Source organism: Pseudonaja textilis, chromosome 16, assembly GCF_049901715.1.
Source record: "Pseudonaja textilis isolate UNSWEBS1 chromosome 16, rPseTex1.2, whole genome shotgun sequence".
Classification (NCBI taxonomy): Eukaryota; Metazoa; Chordata; class Lepidosauria; order Squamata; family Elapidae; genus Pseudonaja; species Pseudonaja textilis.
In genome coordinates this window covers 3,711,397-3,728,297 of record NC_142005.1, presented here as the reverse complement: position 1 = coordinate 3,728,297, position 16,901 = coordinate 3,711,397, and the positions used below count along the sequence as shown (strand labels likewise).

The 16,901-nt window shown below is 45.9% G+C and overlaps 1 protein-coding gene across 2 annotated transcripts; it reads left to right on the top strand.

Annotated features, from left to right (window-relative positions):
- Nucleotides 1-511: 511 nt before the first annotated feature.
- Nucleotides 512-16,790, top strand: PAQR6 (progestin and adipoQ receptor family member 6). 2 transcript variants are annotated; one of them, XM_026717735.2, is made up of 8 exons: nucleotides 512-1,773; nucleotides 3,366-3,606; nucleotides 8,040-8,167; nucleotides 9,802-10,007; nucleotides 10,674-10,800; nucleotides 11,172-11,268; nucleotides 13,189-13,333; nucleotides 14,330-16,790. In XM_026717735.2, exons 2-8 carry the CDS (start codon nucleotides 3,556-3,558, stop codon nucleotides 14,599-14,601), a joined length of 1,026 nt encoding a protein of 341 aa, XP_026573520.1. In that variant the 5' UTR covers nucleotides 512-1,773; nucleotides 3,366-3,555; the 3' UTR covers nucleotides 14,602-16,790. The 2 variants fall into 2 exon arrangements, with proteins under 2 accessions (XP_026573520.1, XP_087770341.1); XM_087914215.1 differs by lacking the exons at nucleotides 512-1,773; nucleotides 3,366-3,606 and having other exon boundaries at nucleotides 8,087-8,167; nucleotides 9,785-10,007.
- The last annotated feature ends 111 nt before the right edge of the window (nucleotides 16,791-16,901 follow it).

Genomic DNA, 16,901 nt, shown 5'->3' with positions numbered 1-16,901 from the left:
GTTTGGCTTGAAGTCTTTGCCTTTCTCTGCTTCTGCAGCTCCAGCAGCCAAAAACGCCCACAGTGTCCTTAAATCACCCCATCACACTCTGGTGTCCTTTCAGGTGATGGAGCTGATCCCTCCCAACAGAAGAGCTTTCTTTCTTTCTTTCTTTCCTTTTTTTCTGTCCTTTTTTCTTCTTTTTTCTTTCTCTTCTTTCTCTTCTGTCTCTCTTTTTTCTCTTCTTCTTTCCTTCTTTCTTTTCTTCTTTCTTTCTCTCTCTTTCTCTCCTCTTTCTTTCCTTCCTTCCTTCTTTCTCCCTCTCTCCCTCCTTCATTCTTCTTCCTCTTCTCTTTCTCTCTTTCTCTTTTCTTCTTTGCTTCTCTTCTTCCTTTTTTCCTTCTTCCTTCCTTTTTCTTTCTTCTTTCTTTCTCTCCCTCTTTCTTTCCTTCCTTCCTTGTTTCTTTCTTTCTCCCTCCTTCCTTTATTCTTCCTCTTTTCTATTTCTCTTTCTCTCTCTCTTTCTCAAAATGGGTTTAAGTGAGCTTTGCCCCATTTTACGACCTTTCTTGCCCCAGTTGCTAAGTGAATCACTGCAGTTGTTAAGTCAGATACCTGATTGTTGAGTGGTCCTGGCTTCCCCCTTAACGTTGCTTGTCAAAAGATTGAAAAAGGTCAGCTTGGGAGACAGTGACCGTCATAAGTATGAACTGGTTGCCCAGCTGGGAATGCTGCCATGGTCCTAAGTGAAAAACAATCCTGTCATTTTCCCCCCCAATGTCGTTGTAACTGAACAGACACTAATCAAAACAGTTGTAAGTCGAGGGTTACCTGTATTTTGAGGAAAGATCTCTCTCTCCCTCTTTCTCTCTTTCCCCTTCTTTTTTCTTTCTCTTTCTTCTTTGTCTTCTTTCTTTCTTTCTTTCTTTCCTTCTTTCTTTCTTTCTTTCTTTCTTTCTTTCTTTCCTTCCTTCCTTCTTTCCTTCCTTCCTTCTTTTCGCTCTTCTTTCTTTCATTCCTTTCTTTCTTTCTTTCTTTCTTTCTTTCTTTCTTTCTTTCTTTCTTTCTTTCTTTCCTTTCTTTCCTTTCTTTCTCTCCCTCTTTCTTTCTTTCCCTCTTTCTTTCGCTCTCCCTCCTCCAATGCTGTTGTAACTTTGAACGGTCACTAAACAAAGCAGCTGTAGGGCGAGGGTTACCTGTATTTTGAGGAAAGCTCTCTCTCTCTCTCTCTCTCCGAACAGCCTGTGCAAAATATTTTCTTACCTTATGGTCAACAATGTTGGGACAGGTATTTGCACCTTTCCGAAACGTTGTCCCACTTCTCACATCCCCCTCCAGAAAGAGCCTTTGGAAAGACAAACACACACACACACACACACACACACACACACACACACACACACGCCTGGGCCTGGATCTCACTCTGCCCTGCCCTAAACCTGCCGCCACAAAGGCAGAATTTTGCTGTTATTTTGCGAAGTCTTTGTGGGGTGGGAGGGAGAGGAAGAAAGCTTTCAATGTGTTTCTTTGTTGCTTCCTCGGTTTCGGGTTGTGGCTCCTGCGACAACAGGGCCCCTTTTCATTCCCCCGGCTGGCCGGCAGGCAGGGAGGGAGGGAAGGCGTCTTGGCAGGCGTCCATCAAGGCTGGCGAGGAAACCAAGTTGGACGGAAGGAGGGGACCAACAGAGACACTCAAGGAAGTTGCAGCAATCCGGAAGGCACCAATGAGAGGGACGCGGTTTGGTTGGGGGGCTGCAGGGGTCCCCCCAGTAAGTCCCATCCTCTCCGCAGAAGGTATGGCTTGGATCTCTAGGAGTTGCCTTGGTTTTCTTCCACTGTTCCAAGGATGGGGTGGCCCTTCCTTCCTTTTTTTCTTTCCTTCCTTCTTATTTATCCTTCCTATTTTCCTTCCTTCCTTCCTTCCTTCCTTCCTTCCTTCCTTCCTTCCTTCCTTCCTATTTTTCTTTCCTTCCTTCTTTTTTCCTTCCTACCTTCCTATTTTTCCTTCCCTCCTTCCTTCCACCCACCCACCTTTCTTTCTTTCCTTCCTTCCTTTCTTCCACCCACCTTTCTTCCTTCCTTCCTTCCTTCTTATTTTTCCTTTCTATTTTTCCTATCTTCCTTCCTTCCCTCCTTCCTTCCACCCACCCACCCACCCACCTTTCTTTCTTTCTTTCCTTCCTTTCTTCCACCTACCTTTCTCTCTCTCTCTTTCTTTCTTTCTTTCTTTCTTTCTTTCTTTCTTTCTTTCTTTCTTTCTTTCTTTCTTTCTTTCTTTCTTTCCTTCCTTCCTTCCTTCCTTCCTTCCTTCCTTCCTTCCTTCCTTCCTTCCTTCCTTCCTTCCTTCCTTCCTTCCTTCTTTGCTTCCTCTTTTTTTAAAACAAGGATTTCCAGCATTTCCAAGTTGCTGGACAAAGTTTTTCAAGGCAGAGGGAAAAGGCCGCATGTTACGTTTCTCTCCTTCCTCAGGTGCCTTCAGGGTTGGAGGTCTGGACCTCCCCCAGTTGAAACGGGCCACAACAAAACTAACAAAATAAAACAGGCACTGCCTGCTGAAAGCCTTGGGATTATGCATCTTTTTCTTAAAACCAACGCCTTTCAATGAGTTCCCCCTCTAAAATAAACCTTCATTTTCTTAGCGTTTTTGAGTAGGGAAGTGTTTGAGAAGAGAGACAGAGAAGTCAGCTGGAGGCTATGGAGTGCTCCTAAGTGCTAGACTCTTGAAGTGTTTTTATAAATTGGAGGTGTTACCTTGGGTCTGTTATCTCATTTTGGGTTGTGAATGCAAACTCTGGATTTTCTTGGTGGGGTGTTGAAAGTTATGATTGTGAGCTGAAGCCGCCCTTTGATTGAGGAATGTTGAGCAATGGAGAGGGAGGGAGGGAGGGAGAGGGAGGAAAGGACAGAGTGGGAAGGAGGGAGGGAAGAGGAGAAGGAGGGATGGAGAGAAGGAGGGGGAGGGAGAAGAGAAGGAGAGAGGGGGGATAGAGAGGGAGGGAGAGAAGGAGAGGGGAGGGAGGGAGGGAGAGAATGATTTAACTGCTTTTATTTTAATCTAGAGCTGTGTTTCTCAACCTTGGTAACTTTAAGATGGGTAGACTTCAATTCCAAGAATTCCGCACCCAGCTGAGGAATTCTGGGAGTTGAAGTCCACCCATCTGAAAATCAACAAGATGAAGAAACTCTGAATTAGAGAAAAGACACCTGTATACTTATGATAGCACACAATCAGGATTTGCAAGAATCAACACCCTGACCATTCATTTTATAATGAAGAAGTGGTTCTTTATTATTTGTTATTATTATTTTATTTTTGACAATTCTCCGATGTGCTGGATTAGTGGTAAGTTCTGGAGATATCAAAGCAGCTGTCATTTTAAATTCAGTGGCAGAGTTGACTTCCCATGGTGGAACAGAACCAGATCACCAATGCTGCTGAATCTATCGTGTCCTGTGCCGGAGAAGGTGGGAACCCTCATCACCAACCACCAAGGACCACCGAGAGTTTATTTTGGGGATACCCACACATATATATGTATATACTTTTAAGAAGAATTCTGCCTCTCATCTCCAGAAATGTTAACCATCAAGTTGCCTCAAATCTTCAGGATCCATCAAGTACCTCGGGTGAGTAACAGAATACAGAATAACAGTGTTGAAAGGGACCTCAGAGGACTTCTAGTCCAACCCTTTGCTCAAGCAGGAGACCCTCTACCATTTCAGACAAGTGGCTGTCCAGTCTCTTCTTAAAAGCCTCCAGTGATGAAGCCCATACAACTTCTGAAGGCAACTTCTGTTCCACTGGTTAATTGTCTTTATAGAGTGGTATTAGTACCTCCCTTGATCTTGATTATATCCCTCTATTAATGCAACTTAGGATTGCATTCATTTTTTTGGCTGCCTCTGCATACTGCTGGTTCACATTTAACTGGTTGTCCACTAAAACTTAAAAGATCCGACTTCCTCTTCCTATTAGGAATAATCAAGGATCAATACCCAAAAGAGATAAAATATATTATTTTACACATCCTAATGGCAGCCAGGATAGCTTTTGCCCAAATGTAGAAAGGACCCAACACTCCCACAGAGTCCTACACAAAATATTGGAATGTGCGGAAATGGATATGCTTACTTGAGAAATGAAAGAGAAGGAGAACTCCGAATACTACTGAATTTGGCATAAATGGTATAAATGGTTAGAGAATAGATACAAGAAATAAGAGGAATGGAATAGTGTAATTACTATAAGTGACTTCAAGAGAATGATACGGTAGACACATAAAATATATAAGTATAGAGATAAGTATAAATAGAGATAACAGTTATTGGTTGATGTATATAAAACATAATATGATTTATAAGATAATTATATTTGTCGATGTCAAAATGCTGTTATAAACGTGAATATGATTTGTATTGATAGAAAATATAATAAAAATCTATTTTTTTAAAAAAATGTAAAAGATCCATCTCAGAGTTACTGCTGTTAAGCCTGGTGGAACACTACTGGAAAGCTGCTCTCCTGTCCCCCCTGGTCCTTCTCTTCACTAGACTAGCCAGGCCCAGTTCCTGTAACCGTTCTTCATATGTTTTAGCCTCCAGTCCCCTCATCATCCTAGTTGCTCTTCTCTGCACTTTTTCTAGAGTCTCAACATCTTTTTTATAATGTGGTGATCAAAACTGGATGCAGTACTAAGGCTTTATAGAGTAGTATTAGTACCTCACTTGATCTTGATTGTATCCCTCTATTAATACAACTTAGGACTGCAATGGCTTTTTTGGCTGCTGCTGCACACTGCTGGCTCCTATTTAGCTGGTTGTCCACTAAGACTCCAAGATCCCTCTCACAGCTACTGCTATTGAGCCTGGTTTCACCCAGTCTATATGTGTACTTTTGGTTTTTCTTGCCTAATGTAGGACTTTATCCTTCTTTACATTTAATTTCATTTTGTTAGATAGGGCCCAGTGTTCTAGTCTGTCAAGATCCATCTGGATCTTGAGCCTATCTTCTTGGGTGTTAGCTATTCCTGCCAGCTTAGTATCATCTGCAAATATGGTAAGTTTCCCTTCTATTCCCACACATAAGTCATGAACATATTGAAGAGTCCTGGGCCTAAGACGGAACCTTGTGGCACCCCACTGCTTACTTCCCTCCACGTATTCATAGACCCATTAAGGACTACTCGTTAAGTACAGTTTGCCAGCCAGTTGCAAATCCATCTGGTGGGGATGCTATCTATCCCACTTTTTCTAGCTTCCCAAGAAGTAGGTTGTGGTCTACTTTGTCGAATGCCTTGCCGAAGTCTAAGTATATTATTCTTGGATGAGAAGAAGAAAAATCAAAGAAGTCCAGTTGTCTTTCGGAAAATAATTTTTGTATTACCACTTTTTGTTAAGTTATAAGGTATTGTAAAAATACAAAATGCAAATAAGAGGACAGTGAGGGGGAAGGGGAAAGGAGAAAAGAAAAGTGAGGAAGGATAGGGAAAGAAAAAGGAAAGGAAACATTGACTTCCTACTCTCTCTGCTGCAATAGAATAAGATATTGACATCAAATCACAGCTTTTTGCTTTTCTACAATACTATGAACAAGTCATTTCTATAAAGATCTATCAGTCTAATCTGTAAAACCCAACATTGAAGTTTCATTCTCTCCCACATCCAGCACGAAGTTCAGAAGTGGTTTCCATGTGAAAACAAAAGTACTTATGCTCTTTTCTTTGATCAAGGTAATCAGCTTTGTGTTTTGACCTAAACTTCCCCAACAGCGCAGAGCTGGCTCTTCATCCCGATAAACCCGTTTTATTTAGTTTACAGTGAATTCCTCTCCAGCAAAGTCCCAGCCAACAGCCTTTCAAGATGTTTCAAAATTATAGACCTTTATCAGACTTGGAGAGTTGCCAGGCCGATATCTTTCAGATGTCACACTGTAGCAGAAAATATTTGGCAAGAATGCAGGAACAGATCTTCACCCAAATGAACTAATTGTCTCCTGCAAAACCCCACTCCCCTTTCACTCCTCTTTTATTCCCTATGAGAGGGGCTATTCACTGTCCACCTGTGGCTTTACTCCTGAGTTGACCCTTGTTCCTCAGCTGTTCCCTTCTCCTGGCAGCTCTGTGCATGCGCACACTGGGAACAGGCTCCAGCTGTTCTTCTGCCCCACTGATCTCTGACTCTGAAGGCAGCTGATAACTGCTAGACGGCCCTGGTCCCATCTCTGCCTCTGATGCAGAGCTCTTGTCAGAGTCTTCCCCTGACTCCAGGACTGGCCCACGTTCCTCCCCAACCTCCTCACTGTCCGAGTCTGCCACCAGCTCCGCTGGCCTCCGGCGGGCCATAACATTTTGTGCCATTTCAACCATCTCCATCCACTATGTAACCATTCTTCCATAGCAGGCATTTTTGAACAACCATGGATGGTTGAGACTCTCCATAGATATTCCCTTAAAAACGGCAGTGATTCACTTCCACAATGGTGGCAGCAAAAGCGCATAAACTGGGCAGGGTTCACTGAACAACTGTCTTGCTTAGCAGTGGAAATTCTGGCTCAAATTTTGGCCATAAGGTGAGGACTTCCTGCACATGGAAGGCACCAAAGGTTGATGGTTTTCCAGAGCGCCTAGGTGTGAAATTATGCAGTGTGGCAAAAGCTGTATTCGGATCAGGGATGTGAGGTGCCCAACTCCTAACCCCGAGACGGAGGCAGCTGTGATTATGTACCTGAAAAAGAACCAGGATCAAAGCAGTTAAGAATAACAATAATTTTTGAAGGAAATTGGCTTTAGGAGTAGAGTTTGTCAGTGATTCCTGAATGAGGCAGTGAACTCATTTAAAGGAAATATTATAGCTAGCCAGATGTCACCATCTTCTCTGCCAGGTTAAGCTCTCTTGCAGCCTCAAATACCTTTGTCTGAAGTGGTACAGGGTCTGAGCAGGTGGTTGGACTAGAAGACCACCACGGTCCCATTCAGCTCAATTATTTGGAGGAGGAGGAGTGGGAGGGAAGAGGAGGAGAAGGAGAGAAGGGTTAGACTAGAAGGCCTCCAAGTTAGACTAGAAAACCTAGTATGGTGAGGAGAAGGACAATGGAGAAGGAGAAGGAGCAGGAGAGAAGGATCTCCTGCTTGAGCAGGGGTTGGACTAGAAGACCTCCATGGTCTCTTCCAACTCTATTATTTGGAGAAGGAGAAGCGTAGGGGGAGGAAGAGGAGGAGGAGATGACAAGGGTCTTCTGCTTGAGTAGGGCATTGGACTACAAGACCTCCAAGGTTCCTCCCAACATTATGGGGGAGGAGGAGGAGGAGGAGGAGGAGGAGAGAAGGGTTGGACTAGAAGGTCTCCAAGTTAGACTAGAAAACCTAGTATGCTGAGGAGAAGGACAATGGAGGAGGAGAAGAAGCAGAAGAGAAGGATCTCCTGCTTGAGCAGGGGTTGGATTAGAGGACCTCCCAGGTGCCTTCCAACTCTTCTGCTTTTCTGTTAAATTTGAGGACAGTTGAGCCTCAACGAAGACTCCCACTGTCAGGGCTCCCAGAAGGTGGTGCTCCATTCAAAATCCAAGAAAGACACTCTTAGACTCCATTAATATAGAGAAAATAACTTTTTACTGGAATTCAAGTGGTAGCATCAAAGTAATTCTAGATCTGAGGAATTATGCGCAAAAAACACATATCCAAAGTGATGGGAACATTCCCACCCACCATAGTTCAAGCAGTCCATCCAATTGAAGATATGTATACTGTCATGTGGGGCATCTTCAGGTGGTGATGCAGACACCTGGCCCTTGACCTTGGCCTATTTTGGTAAGGAACCGCAGTTGCTCAGTAAGCAAGCAAATAAGCATAAAAAATAAAAGTTTTTTTCCCCAAGTTATTTAGTTCATTCTCTAAAACCTCCAGCACGCTTCCCACTTTCACAAAGCTCAATTGATTGACCCTCCCCCCCCCCGTTACTATGGCAGCCGAAAAGATAGCAAGAGAAAGGAAAGGAGTCTTGAAGGCTGACACATGGGGACTGTAATCCCAACGTTTTTGGATCTCTCGCTTTTTATCTCACAGATTTTCTGGGAAGAAGGTATCATGTCGGGGTACCGACACCCCAAAAGTTCTGCCTTGGATTGCGTCCTCAGCTCCTTCCAACTGAACAATGAAACTGTCAATATTTGGACTCACTTCCTTCCAACTTGGTAAGTTTGTGGATTTTTAGCCCCAATTCAGGGGTTGGTTGGTACCTGCTTGTTCGTCTTATCTCCTGTTCCCACTCCTCCTCCTCCTCCTCCTCCTCCTCCTCCTCCAGGTGATTCTCTTCCTGGAGGACTTATGGCTAACCCTCAACTTGCAACATTCGTTTAGTGACCATTCAAAATTGGAAAAGGGAGGAGATCCCTATAGATGAGAATGTGCTTAGGAAAATATTAGAATGTGCAGAAATGAACAGATTAACGCTTGCTATAAAGGAAAAAGAACACACCGAGTCTTACGTGACATGGGAGCTATTTTATAGATTTTTGGAGAATAAAAATAGAAGTGAGAAAAATAAATAGAGATTAAGGAAATAAAGAATATATGTTTAAGATAGAGATGTAAACAATATGATGATAATTATATATGATTGTTAAGATTGCCATTACCTAATATAATATTTTCATCAGAAGATATGTTAAGAGGGTTGAAATGAATAGAGTTATAATGCTGATTATTAATATTGTAAGATTAGCTCAATACCCATGCTTCGCAATGAAACTATGTGATGGGGCTTAGTTTTGGGGAAGGAAAATAAGGGTGGGGGATTCTGCCTCTGCCTACCAGTATCCATCGGTATTCATCTGGCGAGTGTCCTGTCGGTGTGCGAGAGAGTTGAGGGCTGTTTGGAAACTGAAACAGTATTTGCTGTGTGAGCAAGGAGACAGCAAGGAGCCTGGGCGTGGCTTAGCTCAACTGCTCTGGACTAAAGCTGCTTGGTGCTCTGAAACTGAAACTCCTCTGCTTGTGCTTTGCATTTGGAAGAGATTTCTTTTCAGGTGGTGTGGGTGAGTAGAACTCCTTAGCATCAGAGCGTGTTAATAATAATAATAATAATATAGGAAATACTAATGCTCTGATGGTCATTTGGAAAAATCCTTTCTTAGTGAGCACTTAGAAGTCAAGATTTCAAGTTTGTAGGCTTTACGGTTCTGGAAATGTTGTGATGATGCCTGAGTGGTATTTCTCTTTTATATAGAGAGAGAATTATTATCAATGTAATGAATATTGTAAATATTGATTGTAGTAGCCCAGAGACATCTGTACCCAGACAATCAACTGTTTAATGGAAGATGATATGTTCAAGTTAAAAAAATAAAAATATATATATTAAAAAAACCCAAAGTTACAATGGCACAGCCCTGGAAAAAGTGACCCTTTTTCATGCTTACAACCATTGCCCGTGATCAAAATTCAGGCTCTTCCTCATCCAAATCTTGGCGCATCTTGGTGGGCGTGGCAGGGGAAGGATACTGCAAAATCCCCATTCCATCCCCACCCCACTAGCCTGCTTTCCAGCTCCGTTCTCCTGTGCAGGGCAACCAAAGAAGACCCAGCCGATCAGCTGGGACTCAGGAGGCGAAGAATAGATGGGGGTGGTGGTCAGTGGTGGGATTGGCCGGTTCTCTGAACTACTCAAAATGTCTGCTACTGGCTCTCCAGAACTGGTCAGAACGGCTGAATACCACCCTCTGATCACATATGTATTTTTAGTCCAATATTTTTTCTGCATTGTTGGATGGGTCAGTTCAGCGGCCGAAGGGGAGTCACAGCATTGATAGCCTTTCTCCCCTTCCAGGTACTTTTTATGGCGCTTTGTGATGCTCTCCTATCGCTTGGACTTCTGGAGCGACACCTACAGCTGGCCATTCCTGGCCTACATGTCTCTGGTCTGCCTCTATCCCTTCACGTCCAGCTGTGCTCACACCTTCAGCACCATGTCCACCCATGCGCGACACATCTGCTATTTCCTGGACTACAATGCCCTCAGCCTTTATAGTTTGGGTAAGGGGCTTGTGGTTTTAAGGCTGACCTTCTTCCTGTTGTCTCCTTTCCTTGGGGGGGATGTTACCAAATGCCAAATTTGCTGGGGCATTCTGGAAGCTACAGATGAGTGGTGCGGGGGCCAAGTGGTAGAGCTCTCGCCTCACAATCAGGAGGCTGTGAGTTTCAGCCTAGGTAGTTCTCTCTCTGGGCACATTGAGAATATATCTGCTGGGGGGGGGGGGCGAAACTCAGCACTGGCGACAGGAAGGCATCCGGTCAGTAAATACGGAGCTCCATTCAATTGCCCAGACTCCATCCCGTAAGGGATTATGGGGTCATTAAAAGATTATTATTAGGAGTAGGAGGAGGAGTAGGAGTAGGAGTAGTCTTAGTCTTAGTATTGTTATTGTTGTTGTTATTATTGTGATGATGATGATGATGGAAGCTGCAGCTTCAAAGTTTCTTGGGAGGTACCAGGTTGGGGAAGAGAATGAACCAGAGTTTCTAAATTTTACGTGAACTTCAACTCCCAGAATTCCTCCACCAGTGAGCTTTAATAGAGATGGACTTCAACTCTCAGGACAGGGAACCAACCGCAAAGTATTTCACAATTCTGAGCCTTGAGTCATGGAGGCAGGATTAGAAGCCCCCTCCCTCCTAACCGTGTCCTTGTGTGTGTTTCAGGCTGTGCGTTCACATATGGCGCCTACGCCATGCCGGATCGTTGGGTCAACAGCCTGGGGCATCACTGCTTTGTCCCCATGGCTGCCATAAATTCTTTGATCTGCACCAGCCTTTCGTGCTATTCTCGGTAGGTATTTCAGAATAACAGAGTTGAATGGGAGCTTGGAGGTCTCCTAGTCCAACCCACCCCACCTGCTCAAGCAGGCGGAGACCCTGTACCATTACAGAAACAAATGACTTTCCAATCTCTTCTTAAATACCTCCAGCGATGAAGCAGCCACAACCACTGGAGGCAAGTTGTTCCCCGGGTTAGTTGTTCTCATTGCAAGAAATTTCTTCTTCCTCTCCTCCTCCTTCCCCTCCTCCTGCTTTTCCTGCTCTTCCTCTTCCTCCTTTCCTCCTACTCCTCCCCCTCTTCTTTCTTTTCCTCTTCTTCCTCCTCTTCCTCCTCTTCTCCTCCTCCTTCCCCTCTCTCTCTTCCTCCTCCTCACTCTCTAGGTTCCTAGAGCTGGGCTGGCCCCGCTGGAGTAAGACTATCCGGACAGCTGCCTTCGTCTACCCGTTCTTCTTCGACAACATCCCACTCTTCTTCAGGGTAGGCGCCAGAGGGGAGAGGGGAGAAGGGACGCTGGGCAGGGCTGTGGGTCCCTTGGTGGGATTCAGTTTGGTAGACATGGTGTGGCTTGGTGGATGTGGCTTGGTGAGTGTGGCAGGGGAAAGATATTGCAAAATCCCCCTTTCCTCCCCACCCCCCTAACCTGCTTTCCAGTTCTGTTTTCCTGTGCAGGGCAACCAAAGAAGACCCAGCCAATCAGCTGGGACTCAATGGGAGTCAGAGAAGAGATGGGGCAGGGCCAGTCAGAGGTGGGACTGGCTGGTTCTCTGAACTACTCAACGTTGCTGCTCCCGTTTCTTGAGAACTGGCCCGAACCGGCTGAATACCACCTCTGCATCAGAAGGATCAGCCGTAGTTTAGCCCACACTGCCAAATTGGGGGACATCTCTGGAAATATTGAGGATGGGCTTCATTGAGGGAGGGTGTTTTTCTTTGCAAAATGGTTTACCCCTCAAAGAGAGAGGAGCTTTTCTGCAGGAAGGCAGGCTGTATGGGGAGGGGGGATGGCCTTGGAAGACTCGGTGTTCTGACCAAAGCTTCCTGAGACAGTAACAATCACAGGCTGTTCCCCAAAACCCTTTTTTATTAATTTAAACGGCTGTGAATTATATGCATTCACAGCCCATCATGAGTCCCAACTTGTTTATGAATAGTCCAACAGAAGTCTGCCACAGTCCTTCGGGATAAGGCTGATAATCACCCACCTTTATTTCCCTTGAAAGGCTGCCAATTGCCAATTAGCTGTACAAAGCCAAAGTCAACATGAAGCTGCAGAGTTTAAACCGACCAGAATGAACAAAGTTGCTTCCCACAAAGGTTCCTGTCCTTTTGCTCCTCCTTTATGTCTTATGGGAAGGGGCCAATCATCTCCAAGCCTTACTCCCAAGTCACCCCTTTTGTCTTAACTGTTCTTGCCTTCTGGCAGCTCTGAGCAAGTGCGCACTGGGAACAGGCTCCCCCTTTTCCTCTGCCTTGCTGCTGTCAGATTCTGGAGGCTTTGGAGTCAGCACATAACTCTCAGACGGCCCTGGCCCCATCTCTGCTTTGGACACAGGACCATTGTTTGAGTCCCAGACTCCAGAACTGGCCCATGTTCCTCCCCACTGTCCGATTCTGCTGCCAGCTCCGCAGGCTGCTGGTGGACCACAACACTCAGAGGGGAAGAGATGCTGCTTGGGGTATGGCTAGATAAGCAGACGCCCAGCCCTCAGCTGCTCAATGGGAGGAAAGAACGGCTATCGGGGAGATTTGCACAGTTGGTCCTCGACGTACCGCCGCAATCGAGCCCAAAATTTCTCTTGCTAAGCGAGACACTGGCTAAGTGAGTTTTGCCCCTTTTTACAACTTGTCTTGCCCTCCGTTGTTAAGTAAATCACTGCAGGGGTGTCTAAGTTAGCAACCCGGTTGTTCAGCGAATCTGGCTTCTCCACTGACTCTGCTTGTGAGAAGGTTCCAAAAGGGGACCTGGGGGATGCTACACAGGTTGTAACTCTGACAAACAGTCCCCATTTTTCAGTGCTGTTGTAACTTTGGACTAAATGAACTTCTGTAAGTCGAGGACCGCCTTTGTTTTGGTCTTGTCCAGGCAGAGTTCCATTCTGCTTTCAAATTACAAGCAAATGTTGATGCAATTCTAGAGAATAAACACTATGGTTAAAGATTTATTTATTTAAATAATATTTAAAGACGAGTAGGTGTTAAATACTACTCCAGAAATACGAAATCGGACGGTCTGTCAGGAGTTTTGGCAATTGGGAGTAAAGTGACTTTCCATCTTGTCGTAAGCATCACTGTGCTGGTCCCATCGTCCATGGTCTGGGTGGCTGGGGAGGATGAGCTCTGCTGTACTCTGATTCCACTTTTGAGGGCCAACTCATGGTGGTTTCCTTTCCTTTCCAGCTTTTGTTCTGTTTTGGCGATGATTGTACGTGGAACGACTCTGTGGCTAGTTATTTCTACCACCTGTTCTTTGCCCTGCTCACCGGCTTCCTTTTCGCGTCGCATCTGCCAGAACGGCTGGCTCCCGGTCGCTTCGATTTCATCGGTAAGCAAGGATAGGTGCGTTTATGAAGCGTTTCTGAAGCCAGAAAGCTGATGGGTTTGTCTGTTTGTTAGTATCCCACCTATATTATTTTTACAAACCAGGTAGTCCTTGACTTATGACCACAATGGTGCCCAATATTTCTGTTGCTAAGCGAGACAGTTAAGTGAGTTTTGCCCCATTTTATGACTTTTCTTGCCACAGTTGTTAAGTGAATCAGTGCAGTTGTTAAGTTAGTAAACCTGTTGTTAAGTGAATCTGGCTTCCCCATAGACTCAAATATTTATTTATTAGGAGGTCGGCAGCCCCAGCAAAAAGTTTGTCTCTCACCGCAGGCTAACAAGTCCATCCATCTGGGCGGTGAATAGTTGTCTACCACATTTATTCATCTCCGCCCCCTGCCTTTGATCCCCAGAGCTCGGATGGGGCTTCGCTAACAGCGGTGGCTCTTCCGTCCCAAGGACCGTCTCATAGATTTCCACTGCTCTCCTCTCCTCTGCCTCTGTGCATCCAAGTGTCAGGCACTGAGCCCAGCTGTTCCTCCTCTTCCTCATCAGCCACCTCCAGACCTGTGGGCTGTTGACTCTCTGTCTGAGAGTTGACGGACGGCCCAGGCTCCGCCTCGGCTAGCTCCATTCCTTCTTCCCCCTCGGAGCTCTCAGGTTGCCCTGATGCTGACCTTGACTCCCACTCTGCCTCCTCCTCCTCCTCCTCCTCTGATTTGGCTGCTGTGGGGGGCGGGGCAGCAGCCAATGGGCCACAACAGGTCTCTTCCAACTTTACTATTTTTTAAAATAGTGTTCATTCCTCTCCGTGTCCTCTTCTCATTCTTCATCACTGGAAGCTTTGAAGAAGAGACTAGGCAGCCGTCCATCAAAAATGGTGTAGGCAGGGTCTCCTGCTTGAGTGGGTGGGGGGTTGGACTAGATGACCTACAAGGTCCCTTCCAGCTCCGTTATTCTGTTATTCTCCCCCACCCCTCTTCTCCCCCATCTCTAGGCCATAGCCACCAGCTGTTCCACATCTGTGCCGTGGTGGGCACTCATTTCCAGTTGGAAGCCATCCTGGGTGACATGAACTCTCGGCGGGCATGGCTGAGCGCCCACAGCCCACTGGCCACATTCACCCGTACTTTCGTCATTCTGGGTGCCACCTTGCTGGGCAACCTCCTCCTCTTTGCTGCCTTCACCGTGGCCCTCTTCCGCTTACCAGGTTCCATCCGGATCCTGCAGGGCAGCCTTCTCGAGCCGGAAGGACCCAAGGAGAAGTAGCTGCTGAGGGGGACGGGACCCCCACCACATTGGCATGTCTGGACTGGCGGGTCCTGCCAACTCACTGGTGATGCCTTCATACCTGAAGATCGCCTGGGCGTGGAGGGAAATGGAGCCCTGGGTGAGAAAGGGCCGAAATGGAGCAGAATGTTGGACTCCATTGTCATCGTAAGTCGAGGACTAACTGTGACTGTATTTCCCTGTGTTGTTGGCAAAGGCCTGCCAAGCAGGAGAGAAGGTGGGCTCCAATTTTGCCGGGCAAGGGAGTGTTGAGTTCAGTTCCTGCCCAGTTCAATAATTCCAGGCTAAAGTTAGGGCTGCCCATGCATTGTTGTGGCCCGCCAGTGGCCAGCACAGCTGGCGGAAGACTCAGTGAGGAGGTTGGGGAGGAACGTGGCCCAGTCCTGGAGTCTGGGGAAGGCTCTGACGAGGGCTCTGCATCGGAGGCAGATATGGGGCCAGGGCCATCCGACAGTTTTCAGCTGCCTTCAGAGTCAGAGACCAGCAGGGCAGAAGAACAGCTGGAGCCTGTTCCCAATGTGTTCATGCACAGAGCTGCCAGAAGAAGAGAACAGTCTTCAGCTGTTCTTCTGCCCCACTTATCTCTGACTCCAAAGGCAGCTGATAATGTCAGATGGCCTGGCCCCATATTTGCCTTTGATACAGACCTCTCATCAGAGCCTCCTCCAGACTCCAGGACTGGTTCATGTTCCTCCCCACAACATGCGTAAGGGAAATCATCTCGGAAAAAAGCCAAGGAGATGGTAGCAAAGAGATGCTTGGAAGCTGCCCCAACAGATGGACCAAGTATGTAGCAAATATGGCTGGACGGTTGAGGCAGGTTGTAGAGAAATCTGGAAGAAAAAGGCATCTCCAGGTCGGTCTTACCTTCGATCGTTGGATCAAGGGAGCCAACCATTGTCTAGAGCAGGGGTCTCCAACCTTGGCCCCTTGAAGACTTGTGGACTTCAACTCCCAGAATTCCTCAGCCAGCTTTGAGCATTTCTCAAGCTTGGCCCCTTGAAGACTTGTGGACTTCAACTCCCAGAATTCCTCAGCCAGCTTTGGGAATTGAAGTCCACAAGTCTTCAAGGGGCCAAGGTTGGAGACCCCTGTTCTAGAGAAGAGGATGGGAGTGGAGGTTTGAAGGTATCCAGGCAGGCTAGTTTAGAGAAAAGGAGGACTCGGGGGGACAGGAATAGCAGTCTTCCAGTATTTGAGGGGCTGCCCCAAAGAAGAGGGAGTCAACTTAGATAGCATGACAGGTAGTCCTTGACTTACAACCATTCATTTGATGGTGCAAAAATGAACTGTGGCCTGTCCTCACAATTATGACTGTCGTGGTAATTCCCCAGGGTCATGGGGAGGGCGGGGTCACCCTCTGGGACCTTCCCAGCTAGTTTCTGACAAGCCAAGTCGATGGAAGGAGCTGGATTTGCTTAACAGCTGTGGTACTGCTGTGATTCACTTAACAACGGTGGCAGAAAAGGTCGTGAAATCCTACGTGGCTCACTTAACCACCGCCTCGCTTAGAAATGGAAAATTCTGACTCCACCCCCACCCCCATTGCAGTCGTAAATCAAGGTCTATCTGTATGAGCGCTTTCCCATTGGCCCAAGAAGGCAACGGTAGGTGTGAATTAGCCAATGCGGCCAATCAGGGTTCGAAAGGAGTGTACGATACTTGGCAGCGAGTTCTATAATGGAGAGGTTTCCTTTTTGAGGTGTTCTTTCTCTCCAGCTCTGTGGCTTGGAGGCCCCAGATCACCCAGTTGACTAACCAAGTTTGATAATATCCCTGTATATCTGGATCCATCCTGAAAATTTGTCAATTGAATTGATCCATCTCTTTGGGCATTTGCACAATATATTAACTTTTAATTAACTGTCTTTTTCTTAGTGTTGTGGGACAGCCCCGATATATTTTGAAGTATCAATTTCTCTCTGTTTGGACAAACAGTGTTTGCTGCTAAAAAAATAAATAAAGTCAGTCAAGTCACAAGAAAGCCCCGAAAATACATGAAGGAAACCAGGCTGAGAAATATATATCTTGTTTACTGTCTTAACAAAATAAAAATGTTATTTGTTTATTTTTTTTAAAAAAAGAAGGATAATTGTGGTGTTTGAGATGAAACAGACTTGCTTCAAAACTGGAAAGACGGGAAAAAATAAAATTTGAAACCAATTGTTCATATTTTTTGTCTCTGCTTGTTTGTTTGGAAGGTCCATAATGAACTCTGAAGTAGAACATGGTTAGGGACCTCAGAGAGCTTCTAGCCACCCTCTGTTCAAGGCAGAAGA